Raw genomic sequence first — 23,394 nt, 5'->3', positions numbered from 1 at the left:
AAGGTGCAAATTAGGAGAGAACAATTATTTTCTACTCAATTTACATACCACCCACAGATCCCACCTCCTCCCTCCTCCCACCCTTCAGCGCTCCCTCCCAAGACACCCCACATCCCCACATCCCCCAAATCAAGGTCTCCCATGAGAGTCAGCAGAGGCACCAGGCTCCCAAAAGCCTGACCATGCACCAGGGATGGATTCCAACCCCCCTGCCTGTGTGCCCCACAAAACAGTTAGAGCCAAACCATCTTCCATACCCAGATGGCCTAGTCCAGTCCCATGGGGACTCCACAGCCACTAGTCTACAGTTCATGGGCTTCCACTAGTATGGCCAGTCATCTCTGTGCATCTTCTACTCATAATCTCAATGTCCCCGACCTGTAGAATCCCTCCTCTCTTTCATCGATTAGATTCCCAGAGCTCAGACTGGCAACTTGCTGTGGATCTTTGCATCTGCCTCCATCAGTCACTGGACAAAGGCTCTATGATGATGGATAAGGTATTCACTAGACTGGTCCCAGAGTAGACCAGTCCAGGCACTCTCTAGATAACTGCCAGCACTCCAAGGTATGGTCATCCCTGTGGATTTCTGAGAGCCTCCCCAGCACCCTGCTTCTTCATAATACCACAATGTCCTCATCTATCATGGTATCTCCCTCTCTGCCCTCCCACTCTGTCCATGTTCCAGCTTTACCCTCCCATTTCCATATGTTTTTATGCCCCACTCCTTACCCTCTGCCACGATCCCCCACTCCCAAGGACTACAGATTCTTGTCAAGACAACTGTTGTTGTGGATTTAGCAACAGGAATTCTCTTATGCCAGGGCAATATGGCAACAGCCCTGAAGTGGCCTTTGAAATCTGAAAAAGGTACAGTGCTCCATTCTTCAAATGCAGCTGAACAGACAGTGGACCAATGGCTTCTGGTGTGCAGTGGAACAATAGCTGAAACAGTTGTTCTTGAAAGAGTAACTAGGCTGGTGGAGCCTAACCTCTCAATGGTAGACTGGCATTTAATAAAAGAGATGAAGCCACCCACAAACCAAGAAGAATGGGATGTGGAGAAGAACAGGATGCCGAGATAAAGAAACTTAATTTCCTTGATATCTGTTGTATGTAGATGTATGTTAACTTCAAGTTTCTACTCTGAAATTGTTCCTTTTTGAGAGTTAGAAACACACAATAAACTCTTGTTATTGACATGTCACAAAAGAAGAAAGGAGAAGGGAGGATAAGAGAAGGGAATAAGAGTATGAAAAGATGAGGAAGAGTAGAGAGAGGAGAGGGGCTAAAGCAATGGTTTTTAACTTGTGGGTCACTTCCCTTTGTGGGTTGGACAACCTTTGCGCAGGGGTAGCCTAAAACCATAAGAAACCACAAATATTTACATTACGATTCATAACACTAGCAAAATTACAGTTATGAAGAAACAGTGAAAATATTTTATAGTGGAGGTCCTCACAACATGAGGAACTGTATTAAAGAGTCACAGCATCAGGAAGGTTGAGAACTACTAAAGAAACAAAGATGTTGCCATGGAACCACAGATGTACTCACAACTCATTGCAAAGGCCACCATGCCATGTTTTCCTTGGTACAAAAATGTACAATGAAATCCCTAAAACTATCATTGTCTCAGTTTTTCATCCTACTGAGAGGTAAGTCACATTATATTTATTGTTTCATTTCTCTGACTGTTGGAGAACAGTCATGGGATTCAGGTCTTTATGCCACCAGGGTCATCAGTGACTGCTTGTCCTTTTGAACTGAAAGTCTGTCAAGGTGCTTCTCTGCATTGTACAACTGCCCAGATGCCTAGACACAGCAATCTGTACATTGACTGTAGTTGGCATTTATGTCCTGGGGTTAGTGATGCTTGTCTGGGATATACCTCCAGCTGTATCTTCTCTGACTTTCTTCACATTTTTACTGTGCATCTTGACTTCCTGCAACCATGAATACTAAACAGCATGGTTCTTTCTGAATAGCATAAATTGAGCTGAAATTGTTGTACATTTCTTGGATAAGACATCTTTGCTTCAAATTGAAGCCAGTCATTTTTAACACTTAGAAAACTCCATTCAGGGTTGGGGATTTAGCTCAGTGGTAGAGCGCTTGCCTAGCAAGCACAAGGCCCTGGGTTCGATACTCAGCTCCAAAAAAAAAAAAAAAAAAAAAGAAAACTCCATTCATAAATAATCTTGTCCTTCCCTCCCTAATACCTAGAAACACATTCTAATCAATCAACATATGTATTATTTTATCAAGAGGCTATCCTTAACAATTGTATGCCACCTCTGTAGTTTTCAAGTTCATAGCAGCAGTCTACCTCTTAATTTCTTAGTGACTCTGTCAGAGTCTAAATTTGAAGGTCCAGTTACCATAGAAACAACCTGAAATTTTAATCCACTGGTAAAGGGCAATTCAGGTCATGTTTTAGGTCCTCTTCAATCTCAGAAATAAAAAGCACCATGAAAAGGGATGAAGATAAAAGTAGGCCCAACTCCAAATTCCATTTGTATGACCATAAACTTGTATGAAACACTAATCATTTCCCAATGAATCATTATTTAAATATCAATAAACATATAAGAAACTGGGAAAATATAGATTTAAATATGTTCTTCTCTGACAATATTGCCAGCTGATCCCTTGATTTCAAGCACATTGACACAACAGTTGTGAAACATGATGCTAAACAGCAAAAAAAGCATGTCAACTTGGAAACCTCACTGAATCTAGCTGAATATGGATCTCATTTCCAACAGGACAGGGACCTTGAGAATAGGTGACTTCAAAGCCTGTGCATAGGTTCATCTGAAGACAATGCAGCCCATCAAAGAGTCTGAGTATTGTATCATCTTTGTTTTTTATATGAAGAAACAAATGCTAAGAAAAGCACCCAATGAATTCACCAGGTTATAGGACAGAGAAGTTAAGAGAGCAGAAATTTCAGTAACTCCCACAGGTAGAGGACTTACTACTTAGTCTGGATAATTTAATAAAGTCCAATTGCAACAATTTCAATTATTGCATAACATTAAACAACAGAAGTTAGTTAACTTGTAACATTATATGGGTAAGCCAATATACCACAGGTTGTTTGAGTTCTAAATTCAAGAATCTTAGAGTCAAATTTTACTTCCCTTAAGAAGTAATTCTGAGCTTTTTTCAGCAAGTCATTTAATGTAGAGAGCTTCGTACAGCTGCACCTCAAAGATGGCGCCAGCTTCCGCCCTCCGCCTTCCCTATGGTGAGCACTCTCTGTGATAAAAAACTCCTTAATTGGCTAAGGCTGAGAATCTGGCTTGCTTATGCGCACCTGGACCTATTGGTAGTGCCCACGTGGCATATCAGGGTTGGCTACCCAGTGATTACTTAAGGCTGTGAGCGGGTTTCCCCGGGGTCAGAAGTCACAAGATTGTTCAAGGTTCCTGAATAAACTGCAGAAAGAAGAGCCTGGAATTGCACCTTCCTTGCTGATCGAGGAGGTCGCAACAATTTAATTTCTTTGAGGTGAAGTTTCCTTCCCCATAAAACTGGTTAAATCACATCTACATCAGACTACAATGAGGATACAATGTGATTAAATATGTGAAGCTGTTAAATAGCTTGACATAAAGAGCACTAGGCAGGCCTGACTCTCACATTAGTAGCTGCATTGATTGTGTACACATGAATGTTTGTTCGGACATTCCAGAGACCTGGAAAGACAATTGTGGGAGTGATGCTGATTTGATTATGACAATATCTTTTAAGGTTGTGGTTAAGAAGAAATAGCCTATGTTTGTAAACTATTTGCCACAGTGCATAGAATTTACTAAGTAACTGGAAGACTTACCTATAATTACCCAAGCACATGGGTTATATGTATTTCATTTTCTTTAGTTTTATACTAAATGATCTATGAAAATTACTTCCAGGGAATTTAGAATGATCCTTCCAATATCCAGATAGCTTAGATAATTTCTAGATATTGAAAACATAAAGTACTTTTAAGAAGTTTTTTTTCTCTTTGTTTCTTCTTCTTCTTCTTCTTCTTCTTCTTCTTCTTCTTCTTCTTCTTCTTCATTATTATTATTATTACTATTATTATTATTATTATTATTATTATTATTATATTTGTGTTTTAATTTTACACATCAGCCATGGGTTCCCCTGTCCTCCCCCTTCCCGCCTCCACCCCACCTTCCCCCCAGCCCCTCCCCTCCCATCTCCTACAGGGCCAAGACTCCCATGGGGATTCATTTAAACCTGGTGGATTCAGTACAGGCAGGTCCAGTCCCCTCCTTCCAGGCTGAGCAAAGTGTCCCTGTGTAAGCCCAAGGTTCCAAGCAGCCAGCTCATGCACTAAGGACAGGTCCTGGTCCCACAGCCTGGATGCCTCCCAAACAGTTTAAGCTATTCAATTGTCTCACTTATCCAGAGGGCCTGATCCAGCTGGGGGCTCCATAGCTGTTGTTTCATAATTCATGTGCTTCTATTTGTTTGGCTATTTGTCCCTGTGCTTTTTGCAATCTTGGTCTCAACAATTCACGCTCTTACAGTCCCTCTTCTTTCTCGACAATTGGATACCTGGAGCTCAACCTAGGCAATTCCTTGTAGTTACAATATTGAAGTATCTACTTTGGATTTTTGCAGAATAAATAAGTTCAAATGGGACTAGGAAAATTATAGTTCACGAAATCATTAACTTCCACCCCTCCTACTCATCTTTTCTTCCATCATCACTCTCTTAGACACCCTAGTTCCTTCATTAAGGACATGACAGTGTAATAAAGTGTTATTATGTCAAGTTATAGGTGTAGATATTCCACAGGGTAGCAAATACAACATGACTTTGTTGACTCCAAGCCTCTTGGCAGTATCTTTTGGGATGTCAATCAGATAGCTTTGAAAGTTTATTCCTTTTGTGCTTATTGGCAATAGAATTAGACAAACCACAAAGAAAGGCATTTGTCTGATTTTTCAACTGATTTCCACTTGTAATTGTATGTGCATACATGGTACTCTACCAACACTGCTCCTCATTTGTCAGTGAAATTTAAAGGCTTTCAGAAGCTCTGAAAATATGTCAAGAGCAGAGCCTTTAAATATGAATTCCCAATATAACCATTGTGGCTAAGGTTCTGGCTGGCTATGTGATGCTTGATAGAATGGAAAACAGAACAAATAGTTTCAAAGTAGGGAACATAGTTTTTGACATCTAGTCTGGTCTCAGTTGGGTTTTCTCCTCCTCCTCTTCTTTTTTTTTAATTTCTAAGAATTATCTATGTGCCATGTCTATTCTGCTACCATATTTTCTACACCTGGGGCTGGAAGACTTATCAGGATTCTAATTGGTGAGTTCTGGACTTGTAGTCATCTTGGAAATCTGGGAAAAAGGCAGCACATTCTAGTGCTCAAACCTTGTTTTCACTTCTAGTCCTGGCCACTCCTTAGGAAGGAGAATTTGAGCAGGTATCTTGCCCTCACTATGTCTGGTCCCTTTCCACCTGGCTCTTCAACAAATCTGCTCTAATTTCTCACAGAAAGCGAATAGAGTAGATGGAAGTGCTTTAAAAATATCTACCATAATATACATTAAAAAAAATCTCTGATGGCAGTATTTACAAACTAGTAAGTGAAAAAGAGTGTGCATGTGTCCACACATTCATCTTATGAGATCTGACAGCATTAGATGCCCCACATATTCTGAAACACATAATGTGTGTACATGTGTGCAAGCATTTGTGTGTTATCACAGCACTCTAATTATGTCACTGAAATTATTTTATTTTTTTAATTAATTCTGTGTAGTCTAACAGTATTATTTACTTTAATCCTAGTTACAATTCAAAACACTGTTGGAAACTCTGAAAGATACCATTGTGGTTAATAACAGATGGGAATAATTTTTAGTCTACTATGAGGATATAAAATAACTTCCCCATCATCAAACAGGTTACTAGGCATGAAAAGAGATGGTTAAATATCTCATAAAATTAGGACTATGTACTAGTTCTATATTTGTTTTGCTTTAATATGAAAAGGGGAGATTTCCAGAAAGAAATGTTGTTTGCCTCACATGCCATAACAATCCATCTTATGTAGATTTTTTTCATGATGATGTAAGTCCCTTGCAGGCATAGATCCTCCAACCTCATTGTAGCAGACATTATTACAGTCTTAGTGGTGCAATTGGTCTGCAGTCTTTGAGATGAAGAAGAATCTGCTTCCAGAGTTTCCACATTGGCATGTGTAGTATTAGCAGCAGATGGAAGACTAAACTCAGCAATACAATGTAGATTCCTGATTTTAACTAAATTGATGCTTACCATACAAGTCTGAATTGAGGTTAGGCCCAATTCTTAGTTACTATTATATCTAATTTCAAATGGACTACTTCCAAAGCTAGGCCTTAATGTCAAAAGATTACATACTTTGCAGTCATTCCCAGCTTTGCCCTTTGTGAGAGTGGTGCTTCAGGTAACTTACTCAGTGACTCAAGCTTTGGTTGTTGCTTTTGTAATGATGTTCAACACCATAGGCTGGTTGAAAATAGAAAGAGTGAATGGGGATTTGGAGCACCAAAGACCAGGCATCAGCTTCTTCCCCCAGCCTCTCTCCAAGCCAATCAGCCACAGAAGCATCAGAGACCAAAGGAGCCATATGCCTACCCTGCACCAATTGGCCCCAATAGCCTAACTGGTCAACCCAGTTCTGTAGCCCACTAGGCCGAGGGGGCACATTCCATGCCCCATCTCACTAGCCAGTGAAGTCCAGTAGCCTCCTCCTGTCCCCACACCCTCGCCAACCATTCCCTGTGGCACCAGTGACCACCAGAGCCATATGCCCCCTCCTGCACCAATTGGAAGAAAAGCTACCTGGAGCTCCACCTGTTCAGATTAAAGAAAAAATGGGTAGATGTCAGTGTAAGAATCCATTCAACAACATAAAGAGTAATACAGTACCACCAGAACATAGTGATCCTAAAGCAGATGATCCAGAAGAAAACAACCTTAAACACAATTTTATGAAGATGGCAGAGGCTGTAAAAGAGGAAATGAAAAATTCCCTTAAAGAAATGGAGGAAAAGACAAACAAAAATTGGAAGAAGTCAAGAAATCTCTTAAAGAAGGTCAAGAAACCCAAGAAAAAAATAATCAAACAGGTGAAGGAAACAGTTCATGACTTGAAAATTGAAATACAGGCAATAGAGAAAACACAAGAGGGAATTCAAGAAAAGGAAAATCTAAGTAAATGAAACAACAGAGGCAAGCATAACCAACAGAATATAAGTAAAGGGAGAATCTCGGGTGTTAAGGATATGATAGAGGAAATAGATTTATTGGTCAAAGAAAATGTTAAACCCAGCAAATTTTTAACATAAAACATCCAGGAAATCTGGGATACCATGAAAAGACCAAACCTAAGAATAATAGGGATAGAAGAAGGAGAAGAATTCCAGCTCAAAGGTACATAAAATATATTCAACAAAATTATAGAAGAAAACTTTCTCAGCCTAAAGAAAGACATGTGTATGAAGGTACAAGAAGCTTATACAATATTAAATAAACTGGACCACAATAAAAGTTCCCTCTCCACATAATAGTCAAAACACTAAATATATAGAATAAAGAAAGAATATTAAGGGCAGCAAAAGAACAAGGCAAAGTAACATATCAAGGCAGACCTATGAGAATTACACCCAGCTTCTCAATGGAGACCCTGGAAGCCAGAAGGTTCTGGGCAGATGTAATGCAGACACTAAGAGACCATGGATGCCAGCCTAGACTACTATGCACAGAAAGCTTTCAATCACTGTAGATGGAGAAAACAAGATATTCCATGACAAAACCAGATTTAAACATTACATATCCACAAACCCAGCCCTACAGAAAATACTAAAAGGAAAACTCTAAACTAAGGAAGTTAGCTGCAACCACCAAAACACAGGCAAAAGATAACACCAGCAAATCTCAAAGAAGGGAAATACATATACAATACTGAGATGACAAGGTTGTTGCCATTTTTCAGAAGGGTCAGATTGGGGACAGCAGGCCCTAGTAAACCCACCAGAGGATGTGCTGCCCCTAGTCCCAGACAATTGAGAGCTACATAAAAAAATTCCAGACATTTCCTGCCATTACCTAAAGGATATGATAGATTGCATATCATAGCTTTCAGAGGGAGCAAGTTTCCTGCAGATAAGAAATGGAATGTCTAACTATCAGAGAAAATGAGTCTGCAATGACATCAACTGCTAGAGGAGATGGCAATTTTCTTACAGCTGCAATTCTCCAATCAGTTCAAACCAAGCATGTCTAACCTAAAGTAAGCACCAATCCTGAGATTGTAGCTATATAGAGTTGGAATTCCCCCATATCTCCTACCCTAACCATTATAAAAACCCTGTTTGATTGCTACTCAAGGGTCTTTCCTACTCAGCTGCTGCATCAGATGGATGGAGAGACCTGAGTTTAAACTTGTAAATAAAAAGACTGCTTTTGCATTTGGATTGGTCTCTTGGTGGTCTTTGAAGGACTCTGAGTACAACACTACTACCAAAAAAATGACAGGAATTAACAATCACTGGTCATTAATATCACTGGACTCAATTTGCCTATAAAAAGACACAAGCTAACATAATGGATATGAAAACAGGACCCATGCTTCTGCTGCATACAAGAAACACATCTCAAACTCAAAGACAGACATTACCTCAGAGTAAAGGGTTGGAGAAAAAAACTTTCCAATCAAATAGACCTAAGAAACAAGCTGGTGTAGCTATCCTAATATCTAACAAAATAGTCTTCAAACTAAAATCAATAAATGAGATGAAGAAAGTCATTTCATATTCATCACAGTAAAAATCCATCAAGATGAAGTCTCACTTCTGAACATTTCTGCCTCAGATACAAGGGCACCTACATTTGCAAAAGTAATATTACTAAAGCTCAAATGACACACCAAACCCCACACATTAATAATGGGAGACTTCAATAACCTTATCACACCAATGGACAACTCAAAGGCACAGAAAATATATTTAACAAGATCATAGAAGAAAACTTAAAGAAGGAAATGCCTATGAAGATACAAGAAGCCTATAGAACACCAAACAGACTAGACCACCCAAAAAAGTCCACTCGCCACATAATAATTAAACAACTAAATGTACAGAATAAAGAAAGAATATTAAAAGCAGTAAAGGAAAAAGGCCAAGTGACTTATAAAGGCAAACACATCAGAATAAGACCCGATTTCTCAATGGAGACTTTGAAAGCCAGAAGGAACTGGACAGATGTAATGCAGACACTAAGAGACCATAGATGCCAGCCTAGGCTAATATATCCAGCAAAACTTTCAATCATCATAGATGGAGTGAACAAGACCTTCCAAGACAAAATCAGATTTAAACAATGCCTATCCACAAACCCAGCCCTACAGAAAGCACTAGAAAATTCCAACCTAAGGAAGTCAGATACACCCATGAAAACACAGGCAATAGATAACACCACAGCATTAAACCCCAAAGAAGAGAAGTACACACATACTAACACCCCAAAATAATAATAATAACAGGAATGAACACACATTAGTAGTGGGAGACTTCAACACCCCACTTTTCACCTCTGCACTGATCTGCCAAATTAAAACTTCACAGAGAAATAATGGACTTAACCGATGTTATGAGTCAAATGGACTCATTTGATATCTGCAGAACATTCCACATGAACAAAAAAGAATATACCTTCTTCTCAGCACCCCATGGAACCTTCTCTAAAATCCACTACATACTTGGCCACAAAGCAAATCTCAACAGATACAAAACAATTGGAATAACCTCCTGTGTTCTATCAGACCACCATGGTTTAAAGTTAGATTTCAACAACAACAAAACACAAATATAATAAATTAAAAAAGGAGAAAAAATTAAAGACTTCCTAGAATTCAATGAAAATGAATGCACAACATACTGAAATTTATGGGACACTATAAAAGCAGTACTAAGAGGAAAGTTCATAGCACTAAGTCCTTACATTAAAAAAAAAAATTGGGGTTGGGGATTTAGCTCAGTGGTAGAGCACTTGCCTAGCAAGCACAAGGCCCTGGGTTCGATCCTCAGCTCCAAAAAAAAATAATAATAATAAAAATAAAAAAATTGAAGAAATCTTACCCTAGCAACTTAATAGTACACTTGAAAGCTCTATAACAAAAAGAAGTATACAAACCGAGGAGGAATATATGACAGGAAATAATCAAATTGAGGGCTGAAATCAATAAATAGAAATAAAAAAAATCAATGAAACAAAGAGTTGGTTCTTTGAGAAAATCAACAAAATAGACAAACTCTTATCCAAACTATCCAAAAAGCAGAGAGAGAATATCCAAATTAACAAAATCAGAAATGAAAAGGGGGACATAACAACAGACACTGAGCAAATCCAGAGGATCATTAGGTCATACTTCAAAAACCTGTCCTTCACAAAATTTGAAAATCTAAAAAAAAAAAAATGGACAATTTTTCGGAGAGGTACCAAATACCAAAATTAAATCAAGATCAGGTAAATAGACCTATAACCCCTAAGGAAGTAGAAGCAGTCATCAAAGGTCTCCCAACAACAACAACAAAGCCCAGGCCCAGATTGTTTCAGCACAGAATTCTACCAGAATTTCAAACAAGTGCTAATACCAATATTCATGAAATTATTCTGAACAATAGAAATAGAAGGAACATTGCCAAACTCTTTTTATGAGACTACAGTTACCCTGATACTCAATCAACATAAAGATGCAACTATGAAAGAGAATTGTAGACCAATCTCCCTCTTGAGCATTGATGCAAAAATTCTCAATAAAATACTAGCACACTGTTTCTAAGAACAAATCAAAAAAAAAAATCCACCATGATCAAGTAAGTTTCATCTCAGAGATGCAGGGATAGTTCAACATACAAAAATATGTCAATGTAATACTCCATATTAACAAACTGAAAGAAAGAAAAAACACATGATCATCTCATAGGATGCTGAAAAAGCCTTGGACAAAATCCAACATTCTCTCATGATAAAGGTCTTGGAGAGATCAGTGATAAAAGGAACATACTTAAAAACAATAAAGGCAATTTACAGCAAGTCAACAGCCAATATCAAACTAAATTATGAGAAACTCAGTGATTCTGCTAGAATCAGGAACAAGACAAGGTTGTCCACTCTTTCCATACCAATTCAATATGGTACTTGATGTTCTAGCTAGAGCAAAAAGACAACAAAAGGAGATCAAGGAGATACAAATTGGAAAGGAAGAAGTCAAAATTTAACTATTTGAAGATGATATGATACATAACTAACTCCCAAAAATCTACCAAGGAACTCCTACAGCTGACAAACACCTCCAGTAATGTGGCAGGATACAAGATTAACTAAAAAAAAAAAAAACAAAAAAACAAAAACAAAAAAACAAAAACAAAAAAACAAAACAAAAAAAACAAACAACAACAACAACAAAAAAAAAAACAAAACAAAACCCCACAACAGTAGCCCTCCTATATACAAACGATAAATGGGCTGATAAAGAAATTAGAGAAATATCACCCTTTACAATAGCCACAAATAACATAAAATATCTTGTGGTAAATCTAACCAAACAAGTGAAAGATATGTATGACAAGAACTTTGGAGAAAGAAATTGAAGAAGATATCAGAAAATGGAAAGATTTTCCATGTTCTTAAATATGTAGGATCAACATAGTAAAAATGGCAATCTTACCAAAAGCCATCTACATATGTAATACACTTCCCTCAAAATCCCAATGCAATTTTTTCTAGACCTTGAAAGAACGATACTCTACTTCATATGGAAAAACAAGAAACCCAGGATAGCCAAAGCAATTCTATATAATGAAGGAACTTCTGGAGGCATCACCATTCTTGACTTCAAGCTCTACTATACAGTTATATTTGTAAAAACAGCTCAGTATTGTCATAAAAACAGACACATTGAACAATGTAATCAAATCAAAGACCCTGACATTATTCCACACACATTCGAACACCTTGAATTTGACAAAGAAGCCAAAATTATACAATAAAAAAAGAAAGCATCTTCGACAAATGGTACAGGCATAACTGAATGTCAACATGCAGAAGACTGCAAATTGATCCATATCTATTGCTGTGTACAACATTCAAGTCCAAGTAGATCAAAGACCTCAACATAAATCCATTTACACTGAACCTGATAGAAGAGAAAGTAGGAAGTAGTCTTGAACGCATTGGCACAAGAGACCACTTCTTAAATATAACACCAGTAGCACAGACACTGAGAGCAACAATTAATAAATGAGACCTCTTGAAACTGAAAAGCTTCTCTAAGGTGAAGGACACTGTCAATAAGACAAAAAGGCAGCCTACAGAATGGGAAAACATCTTTACCAACCTCACATCTGATAGAGGGCTGATCTCCAAAATACATATAGAACTCTGTAGCTAGAGTTTTTCTCTCCGGGTCCAGCCAAGCCCCAGCAGTCCCGTAGCCCACTTATAAAATAAACATACAGACACTTGTATTATTTAGACTGCTTGGTCATTAGCTCAGGCCTACTCTTGTCTAGCTCTTACACTTATACTCAGCCCATTTCTGTTAATCTATAGGTCACCACATGTTCTTTGGCTTTACCAACAATGCTGAGAAACATTAGGTGACTGTCCAGGCTTCCAGCTGCCTCTATCTACTCTTGCAAGATTCTTGGAAGTTGCTTGCATCCATCTTCCATTTATCAGGTACCATGATATTCCTTCTCAGGTCTTTGATGGGATTGAAGACTAGCAGTTATAGTTACAACCTATATATAATATCTTAGATAGAACATATTAAGCATTAGATTCAGGTTCTTTAGGATAGGATGCCTTTTGGAATGATCTTTCTAACACGCCATTTACCTATGCTCTAGACTTCTCTGGATTTTAGTATGTGTTTCTTGCTTGATATTATTCCCATTGGTTGTAGTTCCATCTTATCTAGGTCATTATCCTTCATTACTCCTTGACAATAACCATTCCTTTGTATATAGTCTTGTATTAGGTTAGAACCTTCTTATTTAGACAAAAGGGGGAGATGTAGTGGGTAGCCATTCCAGCTTTGATCTGGAAGTTCCAACCCCCATTGAGGCTTCTGTAACTGTTACGCCTACAAGGCAGGGCCAAGAGAGGACCCTGAAGACCAAAAATCTGGATGTGCTGGCTCTCTTGGTTCCTTGCCCCTGGACACTGGAGGTAGACCAAGCAGAGTTCTTGAGGGAACACCACCTGTGGTGATATTGTGTTCCCCAAAATATTGTATACTCTAAAAAATGTATCTGAGGTCAGACAACAGAACAGCCACTAGATATAAAGGCCAGAAAATGGTGGCACACACGCCTTTAATCCTATCACTTGGGAGGCAGAGATCCATCTGTATCTCTCTGAATTTAAAGACACACTCGAAACAACCAGGCATGGTAACTCACACCTTTAATCCCAGAAAGTGAGCCTTTAATCCGAGGAAGTGATGGCAGAAAGCAGAAAGGTATTTAAGGTGTGAGGACCAGGAACTAGAGCTGGTTAAGCTTTTAGGCATTTGAGCAGCAGTTTAGCTGAGGTTCATTCAAATGAGGACAGAGAGGCTTCCAGTCTGAGGAAACAGGAATGAACATTTGAGGAATTAGCAAGGTGAGGTGGTTGTGGCTTGTTCTGCTTCTCTGATCTTCCAGTGTTCACCCCAATACCTGGCTCCAGGTTTTTTCTTATTAATAAGACCTGTTAAGATTAATGCTACAACCACCAGACTCTGTTACCTATCCCTTCACTTGTAAGTTACCCCACAAAATAAACCTCCCTTTTAACTACATGGAGTGGCCTTAATACTTTCATCAATAGAACTCAAGAAACTAGAAAGCAAAATATCAAATAATCCACTTAAAAAATGGGCTACAGATCTAAACAGAGAATTGTCAACAGAAGAATCTCAAATGGCCAAAAGTCATTTAAGGAAATGTTTAACATCTTTAGCCATCAGAGAAATGTGAATCAAAACAACTCTGAGATGCCACCATATGTCTGTCACAATGGTTAAGATAAAAAACACATATAATAGTTTATGTTGAAGAGGATGTAGAGAAATGAAACACTCCTCCACTGCTGGTGGGAATGCAATCTTGTACAGCCATTCTGGAAATCAGTATGGAGGTATCTCAGTAAATTGGGAATTAATCTTTCTCAAGATCCAGCAATACCACTCCTGGGCATATACCCAAAAGATGGTCAACCACACCACAAGGGCATTTTCTCAACTATGTTCATAGCAGCATTATTACTAATAGCCAGAACCTGGAAACAACCTAGATGCCCCTCAGCCAAAGAATGAGTAAAGAAAATGTGGTACATTTACACAATGGAGTATTACCCAGTGGTTAAACAAACAAACAAACAAGCAAACAATATCATCATAAAATTTGTAGGCAAATGGATGGAACTAGAAAAAAATCATCCTGAGTGAGGTAACCCAGACCCAGAAAGACAAAGTATGTACTCACTTATAAGTGAATATTAGACACAAGATAACCAGGTTACATTCCACTGTCCTAGAGAAGCTTGGTAAAGAAGAAGAACCTAGGAGGAACACACATAGATCACCCCAGAAAGGGAAAAGATATAAGATCTCCTGGGTAAACTGGAAGGGAGTAGTAAAGGAGAGTAAAGGGGAGGGGAGGGATGGTGGGAACATGAAAGTTTGAGATGGCTGATTTGGGGGAGGAAAGGGGAAGAAGAGCAATGAAAGAGCTATCTTGACAGAGTATACCATTAAGGGGTTGGGGAGAAATCTGGAGCTAGAGAAATCCACAGGATCCCACAAGGATGTACCCAGTTAAGACTCTTAGCAATGATGGAGAGGGTGTTTGGACTAGCCTTTCCCTGCACTTGGATTGGTGTCTACACTAATTGTCATTGTAAAACCTACACCCATTGACTGATGGAAGCAGAACACTTGGCCAAGATTCTAGAGTTCAGCTGAAGAGAGGGAGGGAGGATTATAAGAGCAAGGGTGGTCAGAATCATGATGGGAAATACTACAGAAATAGCTGACCCAAGCTAGTGGGAGCTCATAGACTCTGGACTGACATTGGGTAGCCTGCATAGGATCAAACTAGGCCCCCTGAATGTGGGTCAAAGTTGTGTGGCTTGATGTTTCTGTGGGTTCCATGGCAATGGTACCAGGACTTATCCCAGGTACACAAACTGGCTTTTTAGAGCCCATTCTCTATAGTGTGGTGTCTTACTCAGCCTTGATGCAAGGAGGAGGATGCTGTGGGATAATGCTTATGTACATTGGTTTAATAAAATGCTGATTGTCCAGGCAGGAAGTATAGGAGGGACAAGCAGACAAGGAGAATTCTGTGAAAAGGAAGGCTGAATCAGGAGATACTAGCCCACTGTCCAGGAAGCAGCATGTAATGGCACAGAGTTAAAGGCATGGAAAATGTGGCAATTTATAAATGAACAGAAATGGTCTGAGTTTAAGTGTAGGAGATAGTCAGTAGTAGGCCTGAGCTAATGGCTGAGCAGTTTTAATTAATATAAGCCTCTGTGTGTTTACTTGGGTCTGAGAGGTTACAGGACCAGAATTTTTTTTTTTTGTCATATGCCACTCTTGTTTTTTATTTTATAATTTAATTTAATTTTACATATTAGGCCACAGATTCCCCTCTCCTCCTTCCTCCTGCCCCCCTTGCCCTTCCCCCAGCTCACCCCCATTCCCATCTCCTCCAGGGAAAGGACTTCCCTGGGGATTCTGCTCAGCCTGGTAGATTCAGTTGAGGCAGCTCCAGTCTCCTCTTCCCTCCTTCCAGGCTGAGCAAAGTGTCCCTGAATAAGCCCCAGGCTCCAAACAGTCAGCTTATGCATTAAGGACAGGTCCCGAGGACCAGAAATTTTGTAAGTGGCTGTGGAACTTTGATGCTGGGCGTGCACAGGAAAACTTCAGCTACAAGTTCTGGCCCCAACTTTGTATGTCAGCCTGTGCTGACTACCCAAGAGAGGCCTTGCGTTCTCTGAGGATGGGATGGGATGGGATGTGGATGGGTATGGGGGAGTATGAGAAAGGGAGGGAGGTGGAACAGGGAATAGTATGTTAAAGGAAAGAAAACTTTTTTTAAATTAAAAATGAAAAATAAAAGAGTGAATGGGGAGGCCTAGCATGTACTAGATACTCCATAAGTATGAATTAGTTGAGTTAATGCTGTCTAAGTTTACTGAGACTATGTGTTCCTTGAGAGAAAGACTGGCAGCATTTACCCTAAGTTACAGTGCCTGATCCAGAGATTTACACATAGTAGGGACTGAACACATATTTGCTGAAAGAAATGAAAGTCTTAATGGGTGGATGGATGAGTGACTGAATGAATGTAGATATGGATGCAAATCAAATAGAAGAGGCACCCAATTTTTCCCAAAGAGAGGAGAAAAACTTTTTTCTAATTATAAAGTTCCCTCAAAATGCATCTAAAATATTTGAATGCTAAGATACTGTTGAACTTATGAACAACACCACAAAAATAAAACATGATCTTTCAACTACATTAGGTGAGAAAATTATGTGTGATGGTGAAAGTAGCAATCTCCAGCTCCTTTTAAATGAGCCTGATGTCTAAGTCTTGGCATCCATCAAGCCACAACAGCTTCAGCATGTCTTGATGTGAACCTTCCAAATGCCGATATTGTTTGTTGCAACATTAGCCAATAAACAACCCTCAATGTAAAATCCTCTTAATGTCTGATTACTCCTCTTAAGGATCTCGTGTTGCTTCATTTCAAACTGTGAATTACCTTTAATTCACAGCTTGAACAGACTGCCAAATTTTGTTTTCTCTGTTCCCAGGTGGCTGTCCTGATGCAGTGGAGAACTTCCCAAAGTATATTAAATCCTTTGGAAAAGTTGGAATGATGTGAGACACGGGGCATACAAGATAGGTTAAAAGTAAGTATTGGCATGATTCTTTAGCTGAAAAATCAGAATGGCTACAACTACTGAAAGTCACTACAACTACCAGCTTTTTCAGGAAATTAAGTTGTTGGGGTAACTCAAAATGATTAACAGCATTGCTGAATTTCAAGTACCAAATCCTATATTTTGATTTAGGAATAATCTGACTAAGAAAATAACATTTCCCTGCTATATCACAAAGCCAATTTGCTAGCAAAATTACATCTAAGTAGCAGAGCAAACATCTACTTAGGAAAGAATAGTTGAAAGTGCTAGAGAATGTGGATTATTGCTATTCAATAAGGTAGAGAAGCTCATAAATTGCATATAAACTATTCAAAGGAAACATTTTTGATGATGAAAGTTTTGACAGAAGGATGGCCATGCCTATAATGAATGTGAGGAATATTTTGTTGTTGTTAAATTGGTGAAAATTCATTTACAAAATAATGTTTTCATTCTATCAGTTATAGCATTCTTGAAAACACATTCTCATAAACTTGTTATTCTCTAGAGTAATGAAATCTTCCTAACATTTAGAGGAAGTTTAGGGATGATGACAGTTGGGTTAAATAAAGCATTTTTTATCCAGTTTTCTAACTTACAAAGCAGAGAGGTATGATTTCTTGTGGAGCCCATACCTACTAACCAGCTTCTCTCTCTCTCTCTCTCTCTCGTTCTCTCTCTCTCTCTCTCTCTCTCTCTCTCTCTCTCTCTCTCTCGTTCTCTCTCTCTCTCTCCTCTTCCAACATCTTCATTTCCTTTAGTTTTTAAAATTTTCTTTTTGACAGAGTCTCATTTGACCCAGGCTGGCCTCAAACCTCAAACGCTTGATCCTCTTGTCTTTACACCCCAAGTTCTAGGATTAAAGGCATGCACCAACAAGCCTGGACAAAGGCCACATTTGCAGTATCTAATTCCTGAAGCCATCAAAGCACATGTAAAAGGGAAGCCTTGTGGGAAGAGAGAAATATTTAAATACACAAGGCTCTTAGCCTACATTGAAATTATTTTAACTGAAAACAGTGTTGCTTAAATAGCCCTTTGTAGCCTAAATTTCCCATTGAGATAAGGATACATGGTTTTATCTTCCAAGTGGACCGCATAAGCTTTAGGGATAGAGACTGTATCATAGCTTCAGGGTGACTGATAAGATCATCAGGACAGGTATGAATAGTGGTATTTGCTCCTCACCTGATCTTGGACTATATGTCCCAAAGGAGGTGGTGTTTTTCACCATTGCCTGGTCTTTATGTCTAATCTAGTGGCTGGCTCTGTCTTTGATCCTCAGGCAAGGAAGATGAGTGTGGTGATATATTGTGTACCCTAATAAATTGCCTATGGATCAGAAGACAGAGCCAGCCACTAGATTAAACATAGAGGTCAGGCATTGGTGGGAAGCACTGCCTCCTTTGGGCAGTATAGCCCAAAGAGCAAGTACTACTACAGGTGTGCTCAAAAGCACAATGGTCATTATTTGAGGTTTTTGCCCTTCATGTCATAGCTTCCTTTCCTACTACCTAGAATTCCATGCATACATTTGTTTATGCAAATAAACATATTAACTACACATATGGAAACTGTGGCTAGACACAGTAAATATGACTTCAAATGGCCTGTCATCAATTCTTTAGATTCATGCTTATTGTTTTCAAACACATAGTCAACTCTATAAGTAGAGGTACTAGTTTTATGGCATGAGAAAAAAAGCATCATGATTACATCTGACTTTACATTGGGGCTTGTATGGAAACTATCCAGACATTCTCAATAGCATGCTTTAAAACCCAGAGTTGCTTGGATAAGAGGGTTTCTGGATGGTTTCCAACTGGACAGAGTCCAAATGCTAATGACCTACTTTAACAAAGGAACTTAATATCTGGAGTTGCCATCTTCACAACAGTGCTCATAAAACAACTTAGTCCAAAGGCTAACTGAATGGACACTTGTGGGTTCATGGAAGCTATCTAGAATTCTTCTCAGGGCAATTGAATACATTTCATTTGTTGTTGCTATTGTTTTTAAATGCCTCCCAACACTCAAATATAAAGAGGCAAGTAAGAATGTAGTGGCAAGTATTTGATGATTATATTATGATCAATTTGATTAGGCCATTCAAAATATATCCAAGTTTTTTTTTTCTATTGGCCCTTAATGGGTTCCTTAACAATCTACAAAGCAACATGATATATTGTGTGTCCACTGAGAGCCTGAATCTAGTAAGTGAAATATATGGAATGGATATAATATTTGTATCCAAATACAACTCTATATTCCTGAAAAAAATAATTTGACCTTCTAACACTAATATTTTTCCCTATTTGAGGAACATAAGTGATTTATGGAGAAGATTAGAAACTATTGTATTTAGGAGATTTGAGAAGGTATTTTAAAGATTATAATATAACTCAGACTCACAGAGGCTGAGGACTGGCAGTGGGGGCAGCTGACTGCTGGGATTTCAATCCTCTAGAAAGTATTAAGGATTAAAGTTAAACACACTTTTATGTAGTTTAATTACTAAAGAGTATGCTTACATTTGCAGTCTAAAAAGCTTTTATGGAGTTACTCATATGTGTATACACATTTGCTCATTACGTTGCTGAATTTCCTTTAAGGAACTCTGTGTACTTTAAAATAAAGATAAATTACCCTGTGACTTAAACTTGCATATTTGACATTCAATGTTTTTCTCCAAATACCATGACTAAGGCAGAGTAGAGGCTCCTAAATTCACCCAATCAAATTTTCATGTCTCAATGGGAGGCAGTAAAAGTACTATATGTCAACAAAGTAGAGCAGAGGAGTGGGAAAATACCCCCTTCTCTAGAAGGCTAGTTAAGTGTTGGGGTTTGCTCATGGAAAGAGCATAAAATGTCAAGAACAAATAGGGAACTTGGTAGTTGTATGCTTAAACTAAGACCCATTGAGGTATATGATCACAGGCTTGGTGCCCATGCATGTAATTCTTATAAACAATCCACACTTGAAAGGAAGATCTGTAATTTGTCAAGCAGAGAAAGCAAACCAAGCTGGGCAAAATTAATAGATGATCTCAGCAATTAAGGGATCCTGTTTTCTAAGGCTCTAATCTCTTTCCACTGTACTAAGCATTGTGTCGTGTGCCTTAGACTTTTGCTGGCCTTGAGTAGGCATTTGTCATAGCCTTATTGTCTTGGGAATTACTTCTTACCATTTCAAATATTGGTAGTTGGTCTACACTCAGAATGGTCTTAATCACCTTCGGGATTACCCTGTAAAATGGAAAATCCTAGAAGTTGGCTTAAAATTATACTGCAATAAAGTATGAGAAAATAATAATGACTGTGCTGATAAAAATTTGAAGGCTAAAATAAAAATGATTTTATTACAACTGTGACCTTCCTTATTTTAAATCCATACCTTGCCAAAAGAAGGGAAGTATTGCAATTACAGTCTGATGGACAATACTCGGAAGACATTCATTCATAAAACAGACTTAGTAGCCTCAAGTCTTGTTGACTCTTTTTTACAGAGAATTTGAGTCTTACCATCTGTACTATACCCTGTGCAGTAAAATGCTGTTCTCTGAAATGCAGCCTCCAATTTTAAGTGACCCTTGATGAGTTTCCTTGGGTTAGGTTTATGCTACTAAAATATTTCAATATATGGTGTATTTCACAATGGAATTCTAACATACATGCTTTAGGAGTAAGATCATTTTGCCATTAAAACACAATTTTATATTATTCCTTGTTTGCAAACCTGCATTGTCTTCACAAATTTGTTCTTATGTATATTATTATTTTTAGTAGCAAAATGGTAATGTAGGAGTGCCAATTTGGAAATGAGATCTATGATTCATTCAGAACAAAAAGAGCAGTTCATATGATGAATGGAAAAGATGAAATGCACAATATCAGAGATTATTTTTATTTCTGCATTTCCATTAGTGTGATCATTACATCAAAAAAATTTTCTTATTCTTCTTCCTTGTTTTGCCTTGTGCTTTAAAGTTGAAGACTCTTATTGTCAAAGTTGAGCTTTTCATTACAAGGTACTGGTCAGTTCTAAAAACAAAGCAAGACAACAACAACAAAAAGGATTGTGATCAGGTCAGGGCTTTGAGATTTAATTACTACACTGAAACAAGAATATGGAATGGAAGCACCATTGACTATGTCAGTGTCTCAGTCTATTTGAAGTCATTCCCAGTTGTTTTATGCAATTATTCATGATCTTTCAAAAGATGAGCAATTCACTTCAAGTGTTTCATTAGACAACTTGTGTGTCATAGATTATTTTATTTTCAAAAATTTTAAGCATATACTATTATTTCCATTTTTTATTATTAGAAAAGAAAGAAGTTATGACAGAAATATTCCATTGATATACTCTTGGGTAAATGGATATATAAAATTACAATAGTTAATCTGAGTAAATTATTTTTCTATAAACCTCTCCTCTGGTTGATATTAACAAAAAATGAAGACAGTGCAGAGTGAATTGCAGGGCTCTGAATTTTAAACTTCAATCTGGTACTGTGCCATCTTTTTCTCAGTCTTCCTGAATGTCCTTGTTTGGCTGTAAAATACAGATGACAGATGATCTGCAAACAGTGGCATCTTTGGCTAACTGGGTATCAAGCCATATTATCTTTCCTGCCCATTCTTTGCCCTTCTTAGTAGTTGGAGCTTGCTATTGTTTATCTACAGACATTGAAGTTACATGAAGTTCAAAACCTCATTAAAATGTGGGAAACCAATATCTAGATCTTTTTTTCACTGAAGTCACAGTTCTTTTCAAGTATTGACCTTGGCTGTTACTAATCACATTCATTTTTACTCTTCTTGCTGATCACAGGTAGTTTAGTATAAATGATTGTATCTACTCAAAATATATATTTGTCATCCTTCCTTGGGAAATGACATCACTAGGAGGTAGGACTTTGGAGAGAGAATTCTGTCATGGTGAGCCTTCATGAATGGAATTTGTGTCTTTACAAGAGCCACTGCAGAAGGACCTCTTCCCACTTCTACCATATGAGCTTAGAGTGAAAATATGTCTATCTCAGCAGATACCATTTATTCTAGTCACTTTGCCTCTGACTTCCTAGAATCTAGAACTATTATAAACCCATGTCTCCTATTGATAAACTTCTCAGCTTATGGTACATATGTTACAGCAGCTGAAACACACTACAGTAATGAAAATTTGATTGATCCCCACTAGTGTCAACCTGGGAGTAAAAGGTTCATAGTCTCAAAGAAGAAACCAACCACAAAGGAGAAGTAGATCAGCACTGTGGTGCTGACTGTGCCAAAATGCCCCAGAAAGGCCAAATACTCACGATTTCAATGATACTGACTTTGTAGAAGCTCTGCTGGTTGGGTCATTCCACTCTGAATAGAAAGGACACAAACAATTACTTTTCATGCTTCTATTGTAAATTCAGAATTAAATTACTTTCTAAACATGCAGCCTTCCTGGATAACTTCACAGCCTTCTGTCATAATAATAGATGAAAAAGATGAACTAGAACGATAAATCACCAAGTAACCTTTCATTATCTTTATTCTTTCATGTTTTAATGACATTAAGCAGAAAAGAGGTAAAAGTAAGGAAAGTGAGAATATGGATGACTGGCATAAGAAGGAATTGAAAAAAATAAAAACAAAAACCACTTACTTTGTAAGGTAAATCCTGGAGTCAGATGCTGAGATTCCTGTAAGGAAGAACATACAATACAGACATCACTAAAATGGTATGGGGGTGAGGGGAGTTATCTGTTATTGCTGATGATATAATTTTACTAATGCTTGTAAATAAGAAATCACTATTAACAATTATATTAGTTAAACTTCTGTGTATAGCTGTATTTTTACCTACTAACAAAGGCTGCTGCCACAAAATTTAAAAAAAAGTCACCTTATTATAATTAAAAGTAAGGGTCATGTCTATTTGGATCTGTGTCCCACATGAGAACAAATGAGCCATTTGTGTAAAATTCAAGTGTATAATTTATCACTTAGATAGGCAATGATACATCTAAGAAAATCAAGGGTACTTGGTTTAATGAAACACATGATCATGGTTTTGGTAAAAGTGTGAACATGATTGTAATTAATAAATATGTCAAGTTTCTCCCTTGGTAAATTTTTTTTTAAATGTGCAAGTTTTAACTTAGTTCAACCAAGGTATTCAAAAAACTTTATTACAAGCCTGTTGAGGTATAGGAAGTAATTTGAAATGTTAGCAGACTATATTATTTAAATGATTTAGATTTTATTTAAAAATCACCCTTCACAAAATTCCTTCACTGTTTTGAGAAATCTAGATTTAAACTTATGAGTCTTGCTGGGAGTGTGGCACACCTGTGCAGATCTTGGCAAATGTGGCAGGAAAAAGCAT

At 37.9% G+C, this 23,394-nt stretch overlaps 1 protein-coding gene across 1 annotated transcript in view; it reads right to left on the bottom strand.

Annotated features, from left to right (window-relative positions):
* The window catches only part of Aff2 (AF4/FMR2 family member 2), a 599,435-nt gene that overhangs the window by 153,913 nt on the left and 422,128 nt on the right, over nt 1-23,394 (bottom strand). Inside the window, exons 5-6 of the mRNA XM_036174712.1 lie at nt 22,672-22,708; nt 22,334-22,385 (exon numbers count right to left, since the gene is read on the bottom strand). Of these exons, the coding sequence (XP_036030605.1) occupies nt 22,334-22,385; nt 22,672-22,708 (89 nt within the window). The remainder of the gene's footprint in view (nt 1-22,333; nt 22,386-22,671; nt 22,709-23,394) is intronic.

This window comes from Onychomys torridus, chromosome X (genome assembly GCF_903995425.1).
Source record: "Onychomys torridus chromosome X, mOncTor1.1, whole genome shotgun sequence".
Classification (NCBI taxonomy): Eukaryota; Metazoa; Chordata; class Mammalia; order Rodentia; family Cricetidae; genus Onychomys; species Onychomys torridus.
This window is presented reverse-complemented; position numbering and strand designations above follow the sequence as displayed.